General features: G+C 38.2%; 2 protein-coding genes across 3 annotated transcripts in view; both read right to left on the reverse strand.

Annotated features, from left to right (window-relative positions):
* The window catches only part of MGAT4D (MGAT4 family member D), a 98017-nt gene extending 73152 nt beyond the window's left edge, over positions 1–24865 (reverse strand). Inside the window, exon 1 of the mRNA XM_074867365.1 lies at positions 24845–24865. The gene's annotated coding sequence lies outside the window, so the exon portion shown is untranslated. The remainder of the gene's footprint in view (positions 1–24844) is intronic.
* Positions 1–25216, reverse strand: part of TBC1D9 (TBC1 domain family member 9) — a 56508-nt gene that overhangs the window by 9719 nt on the left and 21573 nt on the right. The window contains exons 3-16 of one of the 2 annotated variants that reach the window (XM_074867361.1): positions 23547–23665; positions 21740–21968; positions 20442–20703; positions 19103–19310; positions 16148–16354; positions 14232–14402; positions 13619–13769; positions 11794–12008; positions 9770–9887; positions 8526–8811; positions 7243–7372; positions 3624–3722; positions 3435–3503; positions 1897–2137 (exon numbers count right to left, since the gene is read on the reverse strand). In XM_074867361.1, the coding sequence (XP_074723462.1) occupies positions 1897–2137; positions 3435–3503; positions 3624–3722; positions 7243–7372; positions 8526–8811; positions 9770–9887; positions 11794–12008; positions 13619–13769; positions 14232–14402; positions 16148–16354; positions 19103–19310; positions 20442–20703; positions 21740–21968; positions 23547–23665 (2505 nt within the window). The remainder of the gene's footprint in view (positions 1–1896; positions 2138–3434; positions 3504–3623; positions 3723–7242; positions 7373–8525; positions 8812–9769; positions 9888–11793; positions 12009–13618; positions 13770–14231; positions 14403–16147; positions 16355–19102; positions 19311–20441; positions 20704–21739; positions 21969–23546; positions 23666–25216) is intronic. The other variant, XM_074867363.1, reaches the window with a different exon arrangement.

The following is a 25216-nucleotide window of genomic DNA, read 5'->3' on the forward strand; positions in this document are numbered from 1 at the left end:
GCAAGGAAAAGGCGACACAGTCCCCTGTTGAGCAGATGTGTCTTGCTCCAACAGAAGATATTCCTCATTTAGGAGATCTTCATGGACAAGGCATATTGGGTTGGTGAGGCAGACTAAAGCAGCTGATGTTTGTGGAATTTTTAAAAGTCCTGGGGCATGGTGGAGTATGTTCAAATAAATCCCATGTTGTTTTTGTTGACTGTTTTGTCCTTGCTACCGCTCATGTGCTTCTTAAACAAAAAAGGGGTCAGGGGGTTGACTTTTTTTAAAAAGAAAAAAATGTTTTCAGGCTATGGGCTTAGTTTCTGAAAAAATGTGGTTTTGCAGAATAGCAGTTTTGGTTGTTTAACCCATTGAACATTTTAGTTCAGTCATGTTGGCTTATAACCACATTTGTGCATTTTACATTCTCTTCGTTCACAGTGCTCAACACTGTTCCTTGTTCTTAGTACTCATTACTGGTTCTAAAAAATGCTGTCTCAACCAATAACTGTTGTTATTAACAGTATCCTGTAAACAGCAAGAGTAGTTAATCCATGGGTCATGGCTCAAAAGGCCATTAAGCATTACCTGGCAAACAGTCCCTCAAATACAATTCAGAACTGCATCAGAAGAAGCACTGGGTTTTTGGGTGGTTTGAAGGGGAGGCGTGCAATCCGTTTTACTGTCACATAGCTATTTTGTACCTGTGAGAGAACAGGTGTTACCACTGCCGTACAGAGGTTTTAGGGCTCCAAATGCAGCCTTGCATTAATGCTTAAAAATACTGTTACGATGAGTTGCTGAAAGCCAGACTGGGAAACTTTTTCTCTCCCAAAAAGGATCAAAATGTAAAGCTGGAGAAAATGTCAGGTTGCCATGAAATAACACATAACAGATGGCAAGATGCTGGTCACTTACAGGGAATAATTCCTGCCATATATGAAAAAGGGATGGCCAGCTCCTGTCTCATCTTTGCTTCTTCACATTAATCCTGGGGCTTGCACATTCCCTTTGTTGCAATATTGACTTTCATGTCTTGAAATCTTGCTTCTTCAAGACTTGCACGGGCTGTAATCTCTACTAATGACATACAGCCTGCCTTTCTGACCTGCACCTCCATTTTCTCCTTTTCAGGTGACTTCCATCCTGCTCTTTCTCTTAGTCTGCAGTATTGGTTACTGATTTCAGAAGTAATATAGGTAGTACTTCTCATTGCATATACTGTGAGGTGCAAAACGTGCGTCCCTGCGTGAGGGGAAGCGATGTGGGGTGTCAGCAGGCTTCTAAAGAGAAGCACTTTTACTCAGGAGCAACCACAACTGGCATCCTCACTCTATCCTTCCCCTGTTCCTTATATGTGCACATAAACGTCTCAGGTGTGCTTCCTGAACAGCCAAGGGAGCAAATGCTGCTTCCCTCCCCTTTCCAGAGCTGGTAGCGCTGACAAAAGGTATAAATTCCCACTTTCAGGGAACATTTAAGGAGCAGGTAACAAAATGCAGTGTCACTGAGGGAAGAACACTACAGAACAACATACAAAAGACTTTCCCAAAGGAAAAACTTTGATGAGAAGTAATCACACCACTAAGCACACAAGCTGCAAGTCATTTTTGTGTCGAGTTAGCGGTCAGGGAAGTCCTCAGACCCTAATGGACGTGTAGTTCCTGTGCGGTCCTCCTCCCAGTGTGATACACCACTGGCTAATATAGATGGACTGAGACCAGCCTAAACCCCAGTGGGAACCACTGTCACAGGCGTGATAAAATGAACTGAACAGTAGCGTGAACAGCTCTTAAAGGCAACTTATGCAAATTGGCAGCTAATACAACATCTGTGTTTCTGAACAACTGGATTCCCTTTAGAAACATACTGTTTTGGTCAGATTCTTTTGAAAGTGCTGTGAATTCTCCTTACTTAGCCCAGAGACGAATTCACGGAAGTTGATAAGCAAGTCTCCATTTTCATCAAGAAGCCTGAATAAGCGCGCAGCTAACACATCTGAATGAGTTCCACATGCCCATGGGAAGAGGAGAGCGAACATCCCCTTGAACTGCTCAAAGTCAATACGGTACTGCTCCAGGTAAGGCAGGCTGGGATCGTGCCGGTCAACAGCATTGCTGTTTCCTCCCCAGTAGCAGCTAGTCAGATGTTCTGCCTGAACAGAAGGCAAATGCTGTGAGATTATCATCACTTCTGTAAACAACTCATTGCTATCAATGATTTAAAAAAAAATTTCCAAACTCCTATGCACACATTCTTAAAACAACACAAGAATAGCAGGTTATTTCCATCTACCTAGCCCTTGCACTTCTGCAAGAGGTTTCTCCTCTAAACAGCACAAAAAACATCCCTCTGCAAAAAACAGAAGATAAAGGCAGATGAAACATGAAATACCTGTTTTGAACAGAGCAGTAAGCAGCTGTGACTTGCATATATACACAGGTTTGTTGTACTTAGTCACCCCCTTCAACCTCACCACACAGCCAAGTCAGAGAGGGGGGTGTCTCATGAAATCTTTAATTTCAGAGCATAAGGAAATAGCTGTTGATTTGAAATATTTTTTGTTGAACTGTATAAAGTCCTACTCTTTCAGTCTTACTGATGTCAGTGAAAGTTCTGGAGCTGATTTCAGCTAATTCAAAATGATTCAGAAGCTTCAAGAAAGAGATTCTAGCACTGCACAGTGATCAGGTGGACTGTCTGACTTAGTCTCACTGATTCCATGGAAGACTGAAAGAAGGCACTGCAGGATTTGGACAATTGTAAGACCTGACACTATAGATGGGAAATTTGAAAGGAAAGAAGTTCTTCATGGAATAAAAAAAAAAAAAACCACAAAACAACTCTCTTATGACAAAACAGAGGAAGAAAGTATCTTGTTTTAAGGCACTGTGCATGAAGGTGAAGCTAAAGCATTTTAACTGCTCACCTTTAAATTTATGGATCTAACAGTATTGCTGTACAATCAACTTACAAAGACACATCACTTCATGACAATAAATTTCATTGTAATACAGTATACATTAAAGCATTAACAATGGCAAAAATCAGTCATTGTGATATGGAAGTTTTATTTGTCTGAGATAATAGAATAAAGGTATTTCTGTGCTAAATTCCAAAATTTGGGTCACGTAGTGAGACATATGTAAGTTTCTAAAGACTGATCAAAAGTCTCTATCTATTCACTTTTTCATTATAATAGTTTTCATCAGTAAATGCATTTTTTCCATGGACAAATTATTTAGTGAGTTACTTAATTTCCTGAGCTTTTAAAAATGGTTGGGGTTTTTTGTATATTAAATAATACAGCAGCTAATTCAAGTTTGTAGTAAGATACCTGATAGTAACTCACTCAGACTCAACCCGGTCTTTAAAAAAGATAGTCCCATATAAAAAAACCCAAACATTTGCATTTCCTGCAGGCACATGATCTTATCTTCACTTGGCTTTACCTTGAAAAGCGCATACAGTTCCTCCAGTTCATCGATAGTAAAAGAAGTCTCTGTCACAATAGTTCGTACCTTTTGAAACATAACATTAACAGTTATGGATTTGAAATCCATGTCTCATTGAAAAGCTAATTTAAATTTCAGAAACTGACTGACCTTAATCTTTGCAAAGAACATTATTTCAGTACTTACCACATTGCGCTTTGTAGTATCTTCAAGGGTTTGGATAACTTTCAGCCTTTGTTTGAATCTCATTTGTTCAATTAAATCTGCTCGAATACTTCCAAATTTCTTCAAAGAGAAAAAGAAGTAGAGGATAGTCTGTGTATTAGTATTTGGAAACCTTAGCTTGCCTTTAATGATGTTTGGGAAATTAATTTAATTATGTGATATATCACAGATGGTATATTTAAAAAACTGCTGTTAAGGCATTTTTCCCAACACATGACAAAGTTACAAAGACTTTAGGAATGTATCACTAGATTTTATTTTTCCCCAATACTTTATTTTAATTTAATTTGAAAGGTCTTTATTAAGTTACAAATCCTCACATTGAAAGCAATAATCCTAAATTAGAAATTTCTTGCTTGGCAAATCTCTATGACTGGATTACTTCATAAGTCCTTCTGCAAGGTTTTACTTCAGCTTGTCCTGGAATATCTTAATTGCTACAGAGAGAGAAGATATTTAGACTAACTGGATCTCTAACGGCTGAGACAGTATAGCAGTCCTTACGTTCATAAGGATCTGAAACCAAGCATCAAGAATGCAACTTCTATTAGCAAGAAAATTCTCTAAAGTGCCCAAGTCTTATTTTCAGAAGTTTTCTTCACAATGCACAAAACAGCCTCAGGGAGGTCCTGCATATACTACAGAAGCACCCTAGGGAAAAACCTATAAGGAATAATATTTCATGTTTTTGTATGTAGAGGGATGCCTAATCCTTCAGATTTATTTTTGTGAACTATAAGTAGAAGTTTTTCACCATCAAGAAAACGCTTGTAACATACTTAGAAATACACAGATGACCAGCAGGAACAATAACGCCAGACATCAAGTATGGCACGTGTAAAACTAAAAGTGGGCGACAAGATATGCTTTCATACAGGATGGATTTATATTTCCAGTGCAAGTGCATCTACATAAGCAGGTCACAATTTGCTTAGCATGTTCTTGTATGATCAAATTAACACTAAAGCTGTGCACCTTTATCCTGTCCCTCGGGAGTAAAAAGATGTTTCATGTACTTAGAGCATTTTGCAAATAAAGAAGGCTTTTGAAAAAATGGAATCTAGAGAAATATCCATGAATATCAAGCATCACAGAGGTCACAAAACCTTGAAAATGGAGGTCTTTTGAGGCTCTGAGGCTACATCTATTCCAGTAATCAGGGTTTATTCTCTGGTCTGGAGGCCAAATGAGATGGTCTTTTCACATCCATACAATTAAAACTCGTGTACCCTACAGAAAAGGAAGGCTGCATGCAATTACCTTCTCGGAGTGGTCCCTCGCCCATGTTAACTTTCAAACCATACAGGGAATTGTTGGAAGCCTGTCACTTGTTAGGTCAAAACTGTATCAAACCTTTCAACAGCACAGACCTTTGAGCATCAGTTGTTTAGTTAAAATGGCCAAGATCCAGACACTACTATAGATGCTTAAGGCCTATTTTTTTCCAAACTAACAAAGACACAAATCAAAGGAGTTAAGCACATAACAGCTCTGAATATCTGAGACTATACTCCACTGACAGCTAAGGAGACATGCACAGACTTTTAAAGCTGTAGTGACTGTGCATTATTTCAGTCACTTCTATTATAACTATTATAACACCTGGCTCTATGCCTTCTGAATTAATGGCAAAATTGAATGAAAAGAGATTTCTTAATAAAGAGCATTTTTGGGAAATGAAAAAGTTACTGGCAGGGTAAAATGTACTTGTTATGTATATTCTCTTATTTCAAGAACGTTTCTCATTTAAATGTAGAAATTCACTTCAATATCATCAGGGGGGTGCCAATTAATTACCAAAAAATTCCTCTGCATCGCTTCAGCTTTCTCTGGAGACCTCTCATATATGCATCTGACATGATTAGCTATGAGCTGGACAGGATCAGAGCATGATGGAAAGTAGCTCTTCATGAAACAATCCAAATATTGTGCTTTTGCCAGTGCTATGACTTCATCAGGTTCTCAGACTCATCATGCTCCATGACAAATATCATAGGACATCCTGCAAGGGACAAGGTTCTCCCCACCTTGGGGGTGGTGTGTGTGTTTGAGGGAAGGCAAAGGACTCCAAGAAAAAGCATTTTTTTCAGCTGTAGATCCTCCTATTTTTTTGTCAACAATAAATATCTAGAAGATTAAGGATAGATGGTTACCCAACAAGTACCTTTAACAGCTTAAATTCTAAAAATAGCAAAGGTATGCTCACTTACTGTTATTTTGCTCTTTGTAGCTGCAACAAAGCTAACAGTGCATTCCCAGCCCTGATTGCACACAACTCACTGAGGAACATAACAGTCATTGAGTAACAGATGCCTTGAAGTTTTTTTATCTTGATAGTTTACTACTGAGTTGTTGGGGTTTTTTTTAATAATCAACCAACAACAATGACTCTCCTGAAACTAATTCTCTCCTTGCAACCAGCTCCTGCTTTCCTCACAGTTCATGACTCCTCATGCTATTTGTTTTGCCTAATTATACTGGAGTACAGCTGGTTATTTATCTAGAACAAGGTACAAGGTTCTGTGCTGCATAAGCCCCAGAAAGACAGACTGGCTCTGCATGGAGTCAGGTTATTCATCAAAAAGCAGTTAAGCCAATGCAAGCTGTCTTTGTGATGAGGAAATCAGAAAAATACAAGGGAAATAACTTCACATAAACAACCTTCTCCCCATTCTAACATTGTGTGAAGGGGAAGAACTATACAGCTAATTTGATTTTGTTTGCCCTTCAGTGTAGAATACACTAAAGACTACCTAATTCCTTGTTAAATAGGTATCATGTTATTAAAGCAAGGAGGTTTTAGGGACATTGGAAGTGTCTCTGAAACAGCTGTCATATTGCTAAGTATGAACCTACATCTTGGACTAAAAATTCTAATTTACCCTGCATGTCAACGGAAGGAAAAAAGGAAAACAAAGAGAATAACTCCTTAGAATTATTATTTAATTTTTATAAAAAATTAACATCAGTGTAATCATCAGGAGTATTTAACTGATGGCTTATTTTTAAAATTTAAGAACAATGGAACTGGTTTTCAAATTATTTTTTTTTTGCAGGTTTTGTCCTGTGCTTTACTGATATCCATTATTACCAGCACCTTTCACTTGAAATTTTTTTAGCTTTGTTGATTATAGAGAAGCTAGGGGCCCATGGTCATAATCAGCACTTGCTTAAAAAAAAAAAAAGGTAAAAGAAACAAGAGTTCCACTGATAATAGAAAGGTCTTCTGAAGTCATATAGATTTCACTAATATTTCAGTCTGTAAAAGCATGAGAAAGCTTAGATGAGAAATAACCTTTTTTGAATTACAAGTTCAGCCTTTTGTTTGTAAATCACTTTTTTGTTGTGGGCTCTCCTTTGATGTTGCAGGCTTCTATACAAAACAGCTCCAACTAAAAGTTTTGGTTAAAAGAAAAAGACTAACCCCTCTTTCCTGCCCCATTTCAGACTTCTGAGATGACTCTGTATTTCTTTTATATTCTTTCAGTTCCAAGCAAAGCCAAAGTATAGAGTATCAAATTCCTCTGTAAAGCAGAACTAGTGTGGGTTGGCAAGTTCCTGTGAAGAAACCCTAGCCTACCTCATAGGAAGACCTGATTAGTCTGAAGATATCCACCTCAGGATAAGGCTCTACATCATCACTGAGCAGTGAATGAAGATGAGGAATGGGTGGAAGAGTGCTGTCCTTATTAGTTACGCTGTCCAAATATCTGATGGGAAAGAAAAAAAAAAAAAAACAAACCCAAGTGAGAAACCCAAGATGCATTGATGCTCCCTCCCTTCTCAGGGTTAACAGAATAAGGCTTACACATAGACTATCGAATATAAAAATGATCAAGCCACTCTCTGCTAATAAACTACAGAATTTTTGACATCAGTAATCTGACATATCCTAACACTGCTTTTTCTCAGAGAGCGCTAAGGTAACCCTGGTAATTCATTATCCTTATCAAGAAATAGCTCAAATATAGCTAGTCACAAAGACGTGGCTTACTGAACAGGTTTGTTACTTCTGGCTGTTTAAATATACTAAGGGAATTATGACACCATGGGAACAAGGCTCAGTGTGCTTCACCCTGCACACTCCCCATTCTACTACTGCCCAACCTCACTGAAAGAGGCTTGAAGGGCATGTTCCTCCCACCAGTGCAGCTGCTGTAGATCATCCATCTTCCATCCTGCAGCTGCAGAACACTTAGATCCTCAGCAAGCACTGGGGCTTACTTCAGAGAAAACACAACCACAGTTGTCTTTAATCCCAAAGAAATTAAACCCAGACTTCAGTAAGGCTATACTAATAAAACTTACTAGGAAAAAAAATTTCCAAAGTTTCAGCAGCATTTTGAAAACTAAATACTACCAAACATGAGGAAATCAGAGGTTACACTCAGCAGTATTAGTTTGTATTAAATAACTCAATCCAGTTTATTTATCAGCCTTCTGCTTCACTGAAATCTATTTATTTTAGAGCCTGCCTAATTCATCTGAGTTCTGTTTAGTCCATTATCGAAACAATTTCCCTTGAGATCAAGGCTTTCTCTTAGCAGCATTTAAAAGGTAGCAGGCAAAAGATGAAGTAACAAAAACCATGTAATCAACTAAAATAATCAAACAAAATAAGTTTCTATAACCAGGTCTGGGAAGTTTATTTGAATGTCCTGAAAGAAGAATTTTTACCTTGTTGGTCACTTAACATTATTTTAAGATAATATAAAGAATACCTTATATGGATGAAAGGGGACTATAAGCATGTAGAATTTACATACATTGTACTGGTTAAAGTTGAGTACATAGAAGAACACAAAATCAGAAAAGCAAAAAAGAAAAATAAAGTGAAGATACTTTATTTTCTGTAATAAATACCTTCCCAAGACTGTCATGGCTTCTCCATCATCTTTACAGTTAAGCAGCTTGTCTACATTAGCATCGAGGACAGCAAGCGCTAACTGAAATATCACCTTTATTCCTTCACAGAAGAAACAATCCACAACCACCACTGCGCTTTCAAATGGCATTACACTGAGGAAAAGAGTGAGGAACCAGGACAGGGAAATGGTGGATATTACACCCAAGTCCTGCATGCAGTCATAAAGCTGTGGCACATAGTCACGAGCCAATTCTTCAAAGACACCCTGATCCACCAATGCTCCTGTTGAAAATAAATAAGGTTGGATGTCCATTAATTCAGAAGCAACTGACCACATCACCATTTAGGGGAGAAAAATATATATACACACACAAAAATACAAAACCTAGGAATATTCTACATGATGCTTACATACATTCTCTCACTTTCAGATAAATAACAGATTCTCTCCACTACTGAGCTGTACATGCCAACTGAACTGCAGTAAGGGTTTTTTTTGTTTTAATTATACACTTCATAAGAGTTAACAAAGGGTCAATTTGGTCTAGCACCTACAGAAGTTATAAGATGGCTTAGTACTTACACTGCTAATTAGAAAAGCCTTCTCCACATCACCTGTTGGAGGAGGCCAGGGTGACTGTCTGTGAGGGTTTGGATTTATTTCAAGAGAACCCTGTGTTATACACATTTATGCCACAACATCAGTGGCTTAAGCAGGTCAGGAAGAATATTTTCTAAGTCTGAATGAGTATCTCAAAGCATTTGTGAGCTACAGTAAAGACAGTTTCCATGATAAACTGAAGAACCATTCAATTCCACACACAGAAGGAAACTGCCATCTGACAAACAATAGCTTTCAGATACTTGTGCCTTCTCAAATCTCTGGTAAACAGGCACAAAGACTTCTACTACAGACTGCCAAAGCTCCTGATTCCACCTTGCCTTAATTAGATAACTGGATCATCTAAAATTAAAATTTTAGCCTCCCATCTCTTCTTATTTACTTTGTTTAAGCCCACTTTAGAAAGCCATCTAATCCTAAGTGAAAAACTGCTATCTACCACAGTTTCTGTTTAGGGAATTGCCTCTATGCTCCTGAGCAAGCTCTCTTACCACTAGCATTCATAGTTGTATCTATGCCACATGTACATCTACATGTATGCTTGTTTCAATACAAATAATACCAATTAATTGGGTTAATTGTTGCACTGTCATTTTAGAAAACTTCCCCATAACGTACCGACAACTCTTGTGTTGTAGTAGTCAGGTAGCATACGTTCACACAGAGCCACCAGCAACCAGAAAGCTTCCTCCTCTTTTGCATAAAGAAGGAGTACTGAAGTGACAATATTCATAGCCTAAAAGAAATATAAATTGCTAGATTCATTTATTCAGTATTCACACAATAACCAGGCAGATAAGTGGTTACTACAGTTAGGAGATTAGCTACATCTCCCCCTGCAGACCCCAAACTGTTCAAGTATTTTCCTGTAAAAACAGCAGGCAGTGTTTTCCCCACTGCTCAAAGGAAGACTTAAGAAAGCCTCAGATAAACCACAAGAAATTGTTAGGTTTTGGGGTTGGTTTTTTTTAAAGAAAAAAAAAAATCAAGATTTCTTTTCATAATCAAGGGCCTCCTCAGGTCTGCAAGCATCCAGCTACACTGCTACTGATACTCTGCCAGCAGGTGGAGATTCTCTTGGGGAATCTGGGTCTGATGCAGACAAATGCCTCCTATAGCACACTAATGATGGGTGCTGCTGTACCATGCCTTGCAGAGGCAGTCTGAACTCCCCATGCTTTCTGCTCCTAGGAAGAGGTCAAGACACAGCATCTGTGAGCTGAGGCAAACGCCTGCAATAGTGTCAGTCACGAGCAACTAGAGCATAGTGAAACAAAAGTCTCGCTGTTGCTCACTCTCCATGTTTGACTGTATACACAAGTTTTTTAGGGCTGTTTCACTTCATTTCCAGTATCACAGCACTGTACAATGACCTCTGACTTGATGGCTTACAGCCTTTGCTTAGACCTCTGTTAGTCTGAAGAAATAAAGTATTTCAATACCATTTTCTTCTCAGTTTGTCTCCTAAGGAATTAGCTGCTCATTTCAAATCCTGTAATATTTTAAGACTCCAGCTTGATCATTACCAGCTTGAAACAGCAACTAAGGTTTCACCTGAAATTCAGAACAATGTTACAACTCTGCCAAAGTCTATGGTATTCCTTTTCATCTTGTCTACCATGTATGAAATACTTGCATGCCTGAATTCTCACTGTAACTGTGAATCAGCATTCTGAATGTCATGGATCAAGTTGAAGGCTATTAACAATTCCTGTGACAGCTTTAGGAACCAGAATCACAGTGTCTTTCTACTGTTTCTCTGTTAAACAACCTTTACAAAAAGGCTATTACTTAGTATTATATTTGTTATTAAATAATTTAAGACAGTATCTGTTAGAATTGCTTGCACTTTCACTTACTCATGTTGTATCTAGGAGTGCTAATAGTTAGACATTAATCAGGCTTCTTAATACTCATGAATTCAAGTTTCCTTTTTGCAAAAATAGGTAGAAAGGCAAAAAAAGAGCCCAGGTGGTAAGTCAAAGTTACATAGCAAGAAAGAATGATTTGGGACCAGGCACTAAAGTGACCTGAAATCACAGGCATAAGAACTCCCAAACCATGCACTGGTCAGCATTAACTCTACAGATACATGGTTGTGATGCACAGTGATAAGATATCTTCTAGGGTGCTTTATTTTTATTTTTTAGTTTTGTTTGGAATGATTGAATGGCATCATTGAAAAAAATAAAGGAGGTTCTGGAGGGTTATTACAACTAATACATTGAGTAAGTAGGTAAAAATTTAAGGCTCAACAATTACAAGTTGGGGTTTTTTTCCTGCTTAAAAGAAGAGAACCGTTCTTCAGGGTTCATTTTTCATTCTCTGTAGATGTACATCAGGACAGCTCTGTTATCCTCTGCCCAGTCTCTAGATTTACGGGCAGAAAATATGCTTACAGAAAACTATGCACATCTCAGCATGTGCTGCTAATACTTCTGTTAGAGGAGGTCCTTGTGTCAAATCCCTCTGACCTCAGCATTACTGTAATTCTGCAGCATTGAGGCTTTACCTCACAGCATTATACATGGATCAGTGTGCTTTACACAGCCAAATACTCGTGTACAGGACCGAAGAAACAGGAATCTAAGGAATGAACTGGAATTCCAGAAATTGAAGGAGAGCCAAGGTATTTCAATTACCTGACAATATCCTATGTTTGGATTCCTAAAAGCATAAGCTGTCAAGACTCTCCTTAGAGCAGCAATACCCATCTCATTCTGGAACGCTGGGTGTTCCGGAAGCGAGCGGTGCAGATCCCTCTCTATCTCTTCTGTAGCAAGATTATACTTCCCCATCGACTTCTCCACTAGGTCCTCATAATAGCCAGGATGAGTGGCCATTTCATTAATGGCTCCTGGGAGTGGGAGACCAGTATTAAAACCAGAAGAAAAAAGCAAGGTTTAGCAGATACAGTATCCCAGCATGATGATCTTCTGCTACCCTTTCATCTTGAATGTCACCAACAAGCACTTTGAAAACAAATATGAAGTGTTATTTTTGTAAAGGTGATTAGAAAAAAAAAAAGTATGTGTTTAGGTGATTGAGACATCACCCCTTCTTGTTTTCTCCTCTAGAGGCATTTTACAATGAGGGTTTTTTTTTTTTTAAAAAAAAAGGAAGAATATAAAGCCTCTCTCTTTGAGCCAGAATGAAACAGGAGGCTTGAAGAACAAACCAGCTGTGCAGTCACATGGCATCATGAGCTCTCTCTGCAGCTGGCTGTGGGTTTGACTATCCTAAATAACTCAAAACATGCCTCTGAAAAAGCTACTTGCCCTGAGAAGGGAGTAGATTAATGTTTTATTGCAGAAAGTATGACAGTATGACATCTCAGCCAAAAGCAAGAGACAGGAACTCCTGAGCTCTATTCCTGCTTCTGAAAATGACTCTGTCATTTCGGGCAGGGCACTTTGTCTTAGGAATGCTACTGCGTGCTCACAAAGTTACTGTGAGATTTCACTGCTGACCAAAACTTCTCTGGAAATGAAAACCTGATCAGCAAAGGAAATCAAGTGCAGGTACCATAAAGTAATGCGCATGGAAAATACTAGTTATATATACACACCATGAAAATTGGTCCAAATTAGCCATTAAGCAGACACAGGACAGATGTGTGCATTCCTGTGTATATTTTCTGAAAACATTTGTTTAATGCCCAGCAGCTAAAAGATGATGTACAAGATTAAGCATTATTAGGGAAACAGAAAACCAACCAGAAAGCATCATTAGGTCATCATATAAAGTCCCTGGTGTGCTCAAACCCTAAATGGTGTGGGTAGCTGTGGTAACTATCTCAGGGAGGGGCAGAGCTAGACAAGGCATACAGTAAGTGAAAGGTTATGAAGAAAGCCTGAGGTATGGACTGATTTCCACATAACTAGTAATAAAATGAATAGAATTCTTCAACTTCGACAGAAAAAAGCATAAGGGGACACAGATCTAGAAAATCCTTGACGGCAGAGAAGATGGGCAGAAATATTTTCACACCATTTTTCACATACTGGAAGCACCTAATAAAATCATAAAGGAACTTCTCTTTTTCATTATTTAAAAAAAAATAGATAGTGGTTCCATGCACCATGCTTAAACTTTAGAATTCCTTGCCACAACTTGCTGTGAAGGCCAAAAGCTTAATTGGGTTGAGAAATGATTAAACAAATGGGAACTAGTCCTGCTGGTGGTTGCTGAACATCTAGTAGACCCTAGAATGCTGGCTTCTGGTAGAGTGTGTGTTCTACTTTTTCACATTCTTCCCTAATTCTTTGAGCCTGTTTGAGAAAGGGTATTTACTGGTTTAAATAGAACTCTTGTCTAAACCAGTCTGGTGCCTGCTGACAGTCACAGCCACACTTGCTTCAAATGTTTTTAGATGCTTATTATCTGCACCTTTAAACATCTTTGAAATCCTTTCTTCCCTCAAGACTTTTGATTATATCTCACAGTCATGTTCAAGGGAATGCCTACCTGAAAATAGTAGCCAAAGTTCCCCTCTCATGCTTTCTGGAATGCCCTTCAGCACAAGGTCTCTGGTTTTCTCTGTACGATACATACAGACTCCTTGGCCATATTCAGCAAAGTGGATCTTCCAGGCCTGTTCCTTCAAAAACTCTTTAGCCTAAAAACAAAGAAAGGCAGGCATAAAGATGCAGCTCCTCTTTCTAACACTCTGTCCCACTGAAGCATGAAGTGCTAAAAAGCCTGCAATGTCCTAGCTTTCCAAGGGAGCAAGAAATAACTTGGCTACAGTCCAATTCTCTTCTTAATGGGCTGCCTCCTCCTATTCCTTAGTTTCCATCCCAGTAGACCTTGCTGTTAAAAGAATATTGTTGAAGCAGTTGTGCTTAAGAGCAGGCATATAACCTCTCCTTGATTTACATCCAACTCTGCTTTTTTATGCAGTGAAGTTTTTTGTACTGGTAAAATGACAGCATGCTCAGTGCTTTATTTCTGTGAAAAATACTGCCTCTTAACTGTCTGTGGCAGAATGAAACTCCTATGGGTCAGAAACATGGATTTTAAAGAAAACACGATTTAACAACTTTTTCAGTCAGGTACAACGTTCAGAGGTCTATTTTACCAGCTTGGGGTTGAACTCCTCAGGTGACCTCCGCCGATACATTGTCATTAAAGCTTGAGTTGCTGTTGGAATGCCATTGTCATTGAGATTGAACTGGCGCTCTCCCTCCGACTCGGAGCTGAGGCTTTTATGAGGGCTGGCAGAAATTAAACTACTTGATCTTGTAAACACCTGTAGAAAGCAGTTACAAGCAATACAGACATGGGGCTGAGCTAGAGTCTGGACTTTTTACCTCATTTTACTTCAAAATCTATACATGCTGCTAACAGCTAACAAAAATGTGAGCAAATTAAATCACCCAGGTACATTCACATGCTGAGCATGTGACAGAAGAAATTAAACCAGTATAGAACAATGAAATTGTTTCATTTCTCAACAGCACTATCCCCACCCTGTCTGCCTATAATTAGAATTGCTAAGGTAGTGTTGACTTTAAGTAGCCCTGGGCAATTAAAACAGCTCTCTTGGTCTCCTGTCAACATCACAGGACTGCTGACTCCCCAGAATATAAGATGCATATAGAACATATATTTATGTGTGTGTACATATACACAACACACATTTATATCTGTATAGACATTTATACAAACATACACAAAATAAATTATTTTGTTCCCCTCACCTAAAAAATGTTCTACAGAAAATTCAACACTGTCAGATTGTGATTTGGAAAAAAAAAATTTCGAAGGAAAAGGATTTTCTGACTTCTCAACAGCTTGGAAAGTTTGTCACAGTAAGATCTCATGTAACAGTTCACACCAAACACCTGAAATTGCAATTAGTAGTCATGCACATTTACAAGTGTACTACATATACATGTACTACATGTGTCTACATATTACTAAATGTAATGTAATGCTCACAATTATTAATTTGTGTTTACAATTCAGTAGGTAGAATACATAGATCCATTTAGGGCAGAAGGCAAGACAAAGTTTCAGCATTATATGCATATGTGCTCTGGTATTCATCTACAACAACACACTACTTATACTTCACTATGATCACAAAGCAAGTAAAAAACTGACTTTTAAGATTTACATGGCAAACAGGGTAGGGTTACTCAGCACAATACTAAGGTATGGCTTCGTACAGACTTGGAATGCGAGATCTACCTACATAAAACCAAAATGCTACACCACAAAAGCCTTTTCTGCTTTGAGATCTGAACTGCTACACTTTGCTGGGTTTAACAGATCTGATGAGGTTGTGATATCAAGCCCCTAAATTTCATACATAAAACCTAGGAATTCAACAGAAGCCTTGCTATTCAAAGTGCCTGAGGAAAGTTTATTTAATCATATCTTTTAAGAACTGTTTGCACAGGTAAATAGGGAGGTCGTTCAGGATAGGGCCATCTGATGTCCAAGACGGGGTTTGGGTGTCTTTTTTGTTAGTTCAAATGTTCCAAAGTTTGCTAGCAGTGGACACACAAACGCGCTCAGCTCAGACACCGTTTTCTGAAGAATCAAAGGATGAGATTTAGCAGCTAAAGTCTTAATTTAAGAAGAGTTTCATATCAACTGATAATTTCTTCAAATTATTAAAATTCCACAATTGTATTTTGACTTGGACAAGTTGATAGATATTAAACAGTATTATTCAATTATCCAGTTAGTTAACTATCACACTTTCCAACAAGATAAACTGTAATTTCAGAATGTGGCAGCAAGAGTTAGAGTAGCTCTTCCACAGCAACGGTGATTTGTCTTAGGTCTAACATGAAAAAAATAAGATATCCTAACTGTAATATTTTCACTGTTCAGCTTAAGGAAGCCAAAAGCATTAACACAAAACGGGTAACATTTCTGTGTACAAAGGTTTAGATTTACCAAAACCTTAAAGGTTTTTCCTGGTTCTCTCTCCCCACCAGTTAAAATCCCCTTCTAGTAAACGATTCATGTTCTGTCACATACCTCATCATCTGAGCTGATATAGCTTCCAGAAATATTTTTGTCTAAGTATATTTTTGAAGTGGTTTGTTGCAGGAAGTCTGAGATCCTCTGTACAAGAAAGTCTCTGTCTTTCAAGTTGGCAAAGAGGAATGTCATTCTGTTTTTCGTGCTGATTGATAATGGGCTGGGCAACACACTGGAGCTGTCTGCCTTCTCCACTATTGTCACCTAGGGAGAAACAGTAGCTACAGCTTAAGATCTTTGATTAATCAAGTTGCTTGGTCTAAGAAATCATCTTATTAAACCCACGTCCCTTCTCCCCTTATATCGAATCACTATGGACATCCCTCTGCAGGAGAACAGATTTTGGATACAAGGACTTACAAGTCTGAAAGATGAAGACTGTCATCCCTCAAACAACTGGCTTCGGTACATTCTCTAGCAAAACTCCTTTGCACTGCTTAGTTTATTTTCCTCAGGCTTTAATTTAAACAAATCAGTAAAACAAAATTTCTTCTGTGGGATGGGAATCTATGGGCTTTTTTGTAGGATCTCTGAATCCCTCTTCTGCTCCCCAACACCAGTACAGACTGAATCAGACTTCTGCTTACTTTTTATTGCCAATATATGTGAATAAGCCATTTTTTGGGGTAACACTTCTGTTCTACTATATTATAGTTGCATACTGTGATAACAACTGTTACTGCAACTGTACTTTCATGGCACACAAACCTGCAACAAAGGGAAACTAACCCCATGTCTTTCCTTACAAAGGAGAGCATCTAACCCTGTGAGGTAGAGGTTTCTGTTTGGCCTTCAAGTGTTAGTGAAATTGTCACTAATCTAACTGAACTCCAACCTGTGAACAGTACTCACACCACAATCTACTGAGTACAGGACAGTAGTTCCCTGAGCTTTTGGTAAAGCACGTTAACACGTGCTAACAGGAACAAGAAATCTCAAGGATAAGTCATACACTGTGGATGAATTATGTAACAGCTGTGTGTTCTACACATGACCAATTATTAGCCTTAAAAACAAATAAACCAATCAATCAAGTTTGTGCAGTTCATACCTTGAACAAAACACAGATCACAATTGTAAGTTTTTTTAACCACTGCTTTTGTGACTTTAACAAATTTCCTAGGTAATAAAAACTGTCTTATTGCCTTCAGAATAGAACAGGGCATATTTCAGTTTACTAGGACCTTTACTTTTGCTCTTTTTAATCCTTTTTAAAATAGAGATCAATGCTAAGATATTAGTGCTATAATATTAGTATCTCTCTAGCTAAAAGGATAGGACAACCATTTCTCACACATTTTCTTTGAAGATGTATTTAAAGACTGCAGTGCACAGCTCGGGTACTAAACCACTTCTCTATCCTTCCAACTTACTTTTATTTTTCTGTTAACTACAAATCTATTAGTTATTCATTAACTTAAAGGACCTTTGCTAATAGCATATTCAAACAGGCTAAAAAGTGTGCCCATGTCCTTTTTCTGCTCCACTTAAAAACTGTTTGAGTGGAATCAGTACAAAAGACAGACAAGTTGTAGAGGCACAGGACAGACATTATAGGAAGCATGCTCTGCTATAATGAGAGCTGATACCCACTTATTTCCTATTCAAGTAGACACACACACATATCTGAAGAGCTGATCTTGGAGAGTGCACCTACTGGGTGCAGTGAGCAGTGCAGTCAGCTACTGAAAATCATCTCTTCTGATCATCATTTCTGAATCAATGCTTTGTTATGGTCTCATCTGTTGAAACATCTCCAGGATATCACAGAACACTGGAATTAGGTTAGGGTCTGACCAAAGCTTTAATTAATAAATAGAAAGCTTCTCTTTAATTATTAAGGGTACTGATCAGCTGTTCTGAGGACTGGCACTACCCAGTGTGTTACTGTTCTCCTTGCTGATGCTAGAGACTTAACCTGTTCACACAAAAGCACTAATTCCTTCTCAGCTATTTCTCTTAAAGCTTTAGAGCTGCTTTGAATCCCATCCTGCTGCAGCTGTGATTATCAAAAGCAGTTGCTGAATCTGCATCCAGGAAAAAAAGTCCTGTTAAATGCAGACCCTGTTCTCCTCCTCCACCATTTTACCTGCAGGACTTGTTCCCTTGGACTTGCAGACAAATGTGCAACCACAACTGAATGTCTCTCCTCAAATAACCAGTCATTGCAACACACTGTGAAGAAGCTGTATTTCAAAGTTTCCAAACAAATACCATTTGTTTTTACTCTTAATGATTTGTGGGGGAAAACAGTGCCTTGAAATATTCCATGATTCTTCAGTCCAGCCAAACTGTCCATAGCTACATCAGCTTTGCTACTACTTCCAAGACTTACTTTACACATTCTTCCATTAACCCATAAATCAAGTCAATCATAAAAAACCTCCCCAACATAGTTTTTTTTTATTGCATCATACTTAAATTCTTTTTATTGAACATCTGCTTTAAGCAGCCAGCTTTAAAAAGGGAAGAACACCCATTTGTAAAATGCTGACAAATATTTTCCATATACAGGAATAAATGATTGCAAGTCTGTGTGAAGAGACAATTCAAATCTTGAGGCTTATGAATTTTTTTTTACATCTGACAAAAGCAAATCTATCTTTAATAGAAGTTCCACTCATTAATCTAGGAGGTTCTATTGTCCTCCTCTCCCTACAAGGCACAAAAAAATGTAGTAATGGGGCTGTAAATCATAAATTGTGGGAGAGGAAGGACTCATGAGGGTTGTAAAAACTGACAGAGAAAACTCCCTGTGAATTTTAGTAGTGGGAACTTTGAACTAAGATACACAGTCATTAAATATTACTTAGAACACATCAGAATAGTATGCTCACAAGAGATTAAAGGGGTTTTTCTGCAAAAATAAAAAACCATCAAAGCTAAGATGCAATTTCCAATAGGATACTTCTTTATTATTTGCCCTATAAATTTACAAATACAAATATTTACCTCTCGAAGAGGGATAATAAGGCTGCACAAGTTCTCTTCTTTACTAGTAAAGCAAATGTAGTTTGTAGAAACAAACATCTGACCCAAAATATGCATTTTGTTGAATGGAGTCCAGAGAGTACAGTCTGTGTGTCCATCTAATTTCTCATCCTTGGGAAGTCGGAACAACGCACGGTATCTCTCACTCTTTGCTCTAGCATCAAGATCCCTAAAAAAAACCCCACAGAAAGCTTTTCTTGTTTTAAGAAATACATAATGCATTTTAAGATGTATTTTATACAAATCATTGTAAGCTACCTGCAATACACAACTCAGTTAAGCACTGAGTGTACAACAAAACAGTGGAAACAGTTTGCATATAGGGGATATATAGCCTCTGCTGGTGGAAGATTCTAAAACTACATTAAAAAAATTCTGCTACAAATGACTTGGATACATTGACCCTGACTTCTCAGAGAGGGCAGGTTGAGTGATCTTTTCACATTCAGCCCTACTTTCTGAGAAGATACACAGTGAATCCATTTATTATCGAACAGCACGTAGCCCCATGTAATAGTACACCAAAAATGCTCCTTTGAGGCTTATTTATTATTCTTTAGGGCTAGAGTTTGTTAATAATTTCAAGACTTAGTCTTGATACTGCATTCAGTGCAGAACACTGAACAGTTAGACAAACCTAAGTGATACAATGCATGTCAGATGTCGCTAAGTAACAAGAAATATAAACAAGCACTGGTTACAATTCTGTATGGTTCACTAACATGATCAACATATAATGAAAAAGGTAACAAGAAACTATCAAATTGCAGTATGGTATCTATAAAAGAAGCAGAAATATTTTCCAGATAATTTTTCATCCCTTAGAATTTTATATCTTTTTTGATTCTCTTAGCTAAAATAAGTTCTAGATACAAATCATCACTTGGAGTAATTTTTAAATTCCAGTTATAGGACCAAGTATAAATATTAGGCACATTTCTTAATAACACTTAAATTGCTTTATTACCTTCCCCGGTAACATAAAAGAGCCTTACAACAGATACCTAAAGCAGCCAGTGTCGAGAGATATTTTAAAGACGTTCTGAACAAACCAGAATTTGGCTCCAATAGGTTTCTTTTATTTTTGCAACATGCTTCTATTCAAATGTTTTCCCTTTCCTATTTCAACATGAGACCAAGTAATTATATTTAAATAATTTTTCACATTTTGCTACTGCTGGAATCAATCATTCCTTTTGGAACAACAATAAATGACAGCAACGTTAGAAAACTTTCAGACAAAATGCTGCAAGTAAAAGGACTGAGGAGAAACAAATGACTAAGAGCCAGTGCTACCTACCGTTTTAGTGCAGATACTTTTTTGGGAGATTTCTTCTTCAGTTTGGGTAATGACCTGTCTTGTTCAAATCCTTCATTGTCCAAAAGCTGTCGCATAGCTATATTGGCAAGCTGTTCCATTAGTTTAAACGTCTCACTGATATTAAGGAATACTGAGAAGAAATGTTCACTTGACCTTGTGCTCACTTTTATCATATCAGGGAAGAGCAGCGTAGCATTCTTCTCAAGTTGAGTGATATCGACCCAGCGGATAACTAACTTTGCTGAACAAAAGCAAACAAAAAAAGATTCAGTACAAAAATTAGCATATGCAAAAGCACTTATCATCATCTTCCTATAAAATGTATTCAGCTGAAATTTTCTTGCATCTTGAAAAGTTGGGAGGGCAGCATAGACAGACCCAGCTTGTATAAAGAAACTAGGATCACCTGACAAGCAGCGGATAAAAGTTTAAATATCATTTACTTCTGTACAGAACACCACACAAAAGCATTACAAAGCTAGGTGGGCTAACATCATTTATCATCACCATGGCACTTGCTCAGATTCTGATGTCCTCTTTTGCTATGGAAGCAACAAAACGTAGTTTAAACGTGTCAGACAGGCTTGCATTATTTTTACACATTAAAAAGTTTCAAATATTACAGTAATGACAGATCCTTGGTTTTTCTTCCAACACCACTACAGGTTAGGATATTGTCCTTAAAATGGGGAGTAAATCTACAATCCAGTCATTCACTGAGGTATGTCTACACACCTAAACAGAAAGACCCGGGACTGATCCATTGCCCATAACCAAGTACTGCAGACTCGCTTGGCCCCACGCTGCTTAGAATTAACTCCCTCTAGAGCAGACTGGTTGCATCCACACTATGTAGTTCTTGACCCTGGGTGTCCTCTGAGCCCTTTGTGATGCTCTGGTGTTGTACAAGAGTATATATGGCATTTGAGGTTGCAAAGTCTGCCAGAGTAGCACTGAAAGATTGTACAAGAGCAGAAGGAGCCAAAACTGGTGTGATCTCATCTCTATGCCCCTTTGAGCACAGCGCCTGAAGCGAACCATACCTCTAAACAATGCCCAGGTATTGTTTTACAGAGAACTACTTTCAGAAATACTAAACAGACAAGGGAACAAACATACAGTTAAGCAGCGTGAAGTCAGGGAATTGCTCTCTGCTCCTCTTTTCCTCAGCAGTGTGTTTGCACCCCCAGCGGTTCAGCAGGTGAACAGTAACAAACTAGGGAAGATTTCCTAACAATTCTTAGATGCACAGACCACCATTCCTCTGTAAAACATACCTTCCCTGCCCATGAGGAAAGAGTAAAAGCAAAGGTGATTAATGCTGAGATACACCCAGCCCTGACGGGGAACCTTGCCCTTCCAGTAACTGCAGGAGTAGTAGTTCACTAATTTCTCTTCTTCGGGCATCCCGAATAGCTTGTGAAATTTAACAATGGCTTCCTTGAATTTTTCTGTATCGTCATCCTCCTTGATGCCATTGATTTTGTTGTACTCAGCGATGATGCCCTAGTAGGGAGTGAAAGAAGTACATAGCATGTTAGTTGCCACAGGGTATCAGATATCCTTATTAACATTGCTGTCTGGGCCAGAGGCCACAACAGTTACTGCAATGTCAAGAAAGTCTTTGGCTTATCTCTTATTCTTCTGCTCATCCTTTTGCTTATATAGTTATTTACTTTATTCAAGGCTGTCTTCTGATGACCTTGCTCCTTACCATGCCTATGTCAAAAGCAACCAAACTCCAACCACTTGCCAGTACCCTGTTTTAAATTAACCAGCCTATCTTAAATACTCCTATCAACTCTGTAAAGCACCTACGATTTGTAATATTCTCCCCTTCCATGTACATATGCTCCCTGAGGAGACAGGCATAGGATTTCACCAGAAAATTTTCTTATAAAAGAAAGGAAAAAAGTTATCTATTAGGGAAAATATCAAACAACTTTTATGACCCCCCTTAGTGGACCTTGAGCAAAAGAGAAGAGCAAGAGGAAAAAAAAGAAGTATCTCCTATTAGATTAACTGGCAGGATGGAAAAATCATTCAGACTTTCAGGTGCAGAGATATTAATCAAATTTGAAGTGGCAACAGTCTGGTAAAAAGCTGCTTTTTTGATACCTCAAAGACTACTGTTCCTTCTGTCCTATACTGAAGTTCTGGTCTATTCATTTATTTTCTCAATCTCTTTTATAAATCTTCTGTGTTGTTTTCTATATTAAAGTTTAAAAGAGGAAGGTGACTTCTTGCCTTCAAATTGCTCCATATTTGCATGGAAAGCAGAGTATAAGACAGTGAACCATCATTCACATTTAATATTCATCCAACTCTAAAAAGTAACAATTTCCCTAAAGGATTATATTTCACTAGACAGATGTCTTCTCACATAAGGTGTTTCCATGGTCATCTATAGCCCTCATACCTGATTCACTAGTAAAACACAAATAACTAGCAGATTCTTAAGACAGCTGACTTACTACATGGAATCTTAAAAGAGGAATGAGACAAAGCCAATGCTTAGAATACACATCAAATAAGTAATTTTGCCTACAATCAATTTTTTATCCAAATATTTATTTTTAGATAATTTTTACTGTGGATAAAGTACTTTTTACCACTATAGCTACTGTGTCTCCTGTAAGGAGAAAAAGAAATTCTCAGCAACTCCTAAAACGTATATGAAGTATAAATGCCAACACTAGAGGATTTAACTAACAGAAGAGGGGAATGAGACATTATATGACAAGTGCATGAAAAAAAATTAAAGCTTTGCACTGGCAAAGCAGTTACATAGAAAACTCAAAGTTTAAGACAGAAGCAACAGTACAATTAATTTTAGAACATATGTTTGAAGTCCTGCCTCTATATATATATATGCATTTTTTCAAATCACGCTGCTGTAGTACATGTGCGCTAATGCCAGTTTCCCTAATTTTTACACACATGTTGCTACTTCAAATGTGGTTTTCCTTCAAGAATGTGTAGCAGCCTGGAGACTACCAGGTCAGATTTTTTAGAATTCACATCAGTTTTTCTACCACAATCACATTTATCATTAACGACATTTATAATAATATATTTAACTACCTGTATTTTTCCTCTGACAAATGTATTTATGTCATTCTCATTTTCAAAGATTGAAAGGGTTTGCAACAAATTCTGTTCAAGCCATTCCCAGTGTTCAGTGATTTCCTTCCTTGAGCAACCTGTATATAAAAAAACCCCCCAAAATCACATAATCAATAATTCACCAATGTCAATGTCCTCTTAATCATAAACAAGACTCGTAAAACTTGCCAGTAACCTGAGATGCAACACTTCACCACATGCTCTGTTCCTGGAAATTCGAAAATTTTCTCCCATAGTTTTTAATTTCATAATAAATAGGTAGCAATCTTCAAGATTATTCTGTGAGAAGCACAATCTACTCATGTCAATATCATGAGCAAAACTCTTCTACATTTAGAATTCTAACCACAATAACGACACCGAGCTGTCCAAATGTCACATTAAAGAGTTAGCATAGGTATTACCTGCACCTGTTAGGAACTGACAAAAACCCCAACAGTTGCATATTCTACCATTGGTTCCTGATTTTTCACCATTATACACATCTATCAATTATGAAACAGTGATAAAATTTCAAGAGTAAAAGCTGAAAAGGATCGTTTTCCTGACAAGTCTATTACAATGTCTCTTCCTTAAAGAATAGTGCTGAAGGACCGATAAGCTGTAACTTTTTAGGGAAAGAGGGTTGTCAGAGGTGGTTTACTTCTGATGATGAAAGAATAAACTAAACTTTGATGACCCTAGTTTACTTAGGAGACCAAAAGGGGCCAAGTGAGATACCTTTGATATTGAGGAATTAGCATACATGTAGTCTGTAAAGCAGTACAGAACATGGATGAAAAAACTTCTTGTATGAACTAGAGTTTATATATGCAAATTTTTGCTTCTATTTTACTTGAGATGGATTGGAATCACAGAATCATCAAGGTTGGAAAAGACCTTGAAGGTCATCCAGTCCAACCATTAACCTCACACTGACCGTTCTCAACTACACCAGATCCCTCAACGCTGGGTCAACCCAACTCTTAAACCCCTCCAGGGATGGGGACTCCACCACTGCCCTGGGCAGCCCATTCCAACACCCAACAATCCCTTCTGAAAAGAAATACTTCCTCATATCCAGTCTAAACCTTCCCTGGCACAACTTGAGGCCATTCCCTCTTGTCCTATCGCTTGTTACTTGGTTCAAGAGACTCATGATGCTCCCCTCTCTGCACCCTCCTTTCAGGTAGTTGTAGAGGGTGATGAGGTCTCCCCTCAGCCTCCTCTTCTCCAGACTAAACAACCCCAGTTCCCTCAGCCACTCCTCGTACGACATGTGCTCCAGACCCTTCACCAGCTTCGTTGCCCTTCTCTGGACACGCTCGAGTACTTCAATGTCCTTTTTGTAGTGAGGGGCCCAAAACTGAACACAGTAATCGAGGTGGGGCCTCACCAGTGCCGAGTACAGGGGTAAGATCCCTTCCCTGTCCCTGCTGGCCATTCTATTTCTGATGCAAGCCAGGATACCATTGGCCTTCTTGGCCACCTGGGCACACTGCTGGCTCATGTTCAGCCGGCTAATATGACTTCCATTTTGACCCCTGTTCTCAACATCCTTACGAATATATTGGTGCTCTTCAGGACCTCTCTGTGCCCACCCTGAAGGAAGAACAAATTCAAGCACTCACAAAAAAAAATTTCCCCCC

The sequence above is a fragment of the Strix uralensis genome, chromosome 4 (genome assembly GCF_047716275.1).
Source record: "Strix uralensis isolate ZFMK-TIS-50842 chromosome 4, bStrUra1, whole genome shotgun sequence".
Classification (NCBI taxonomy): Eukaryota; Metazoa; Chordata; class Aves; order Strigiformes; family Strigidae; genus Strix; species Strix uralensis.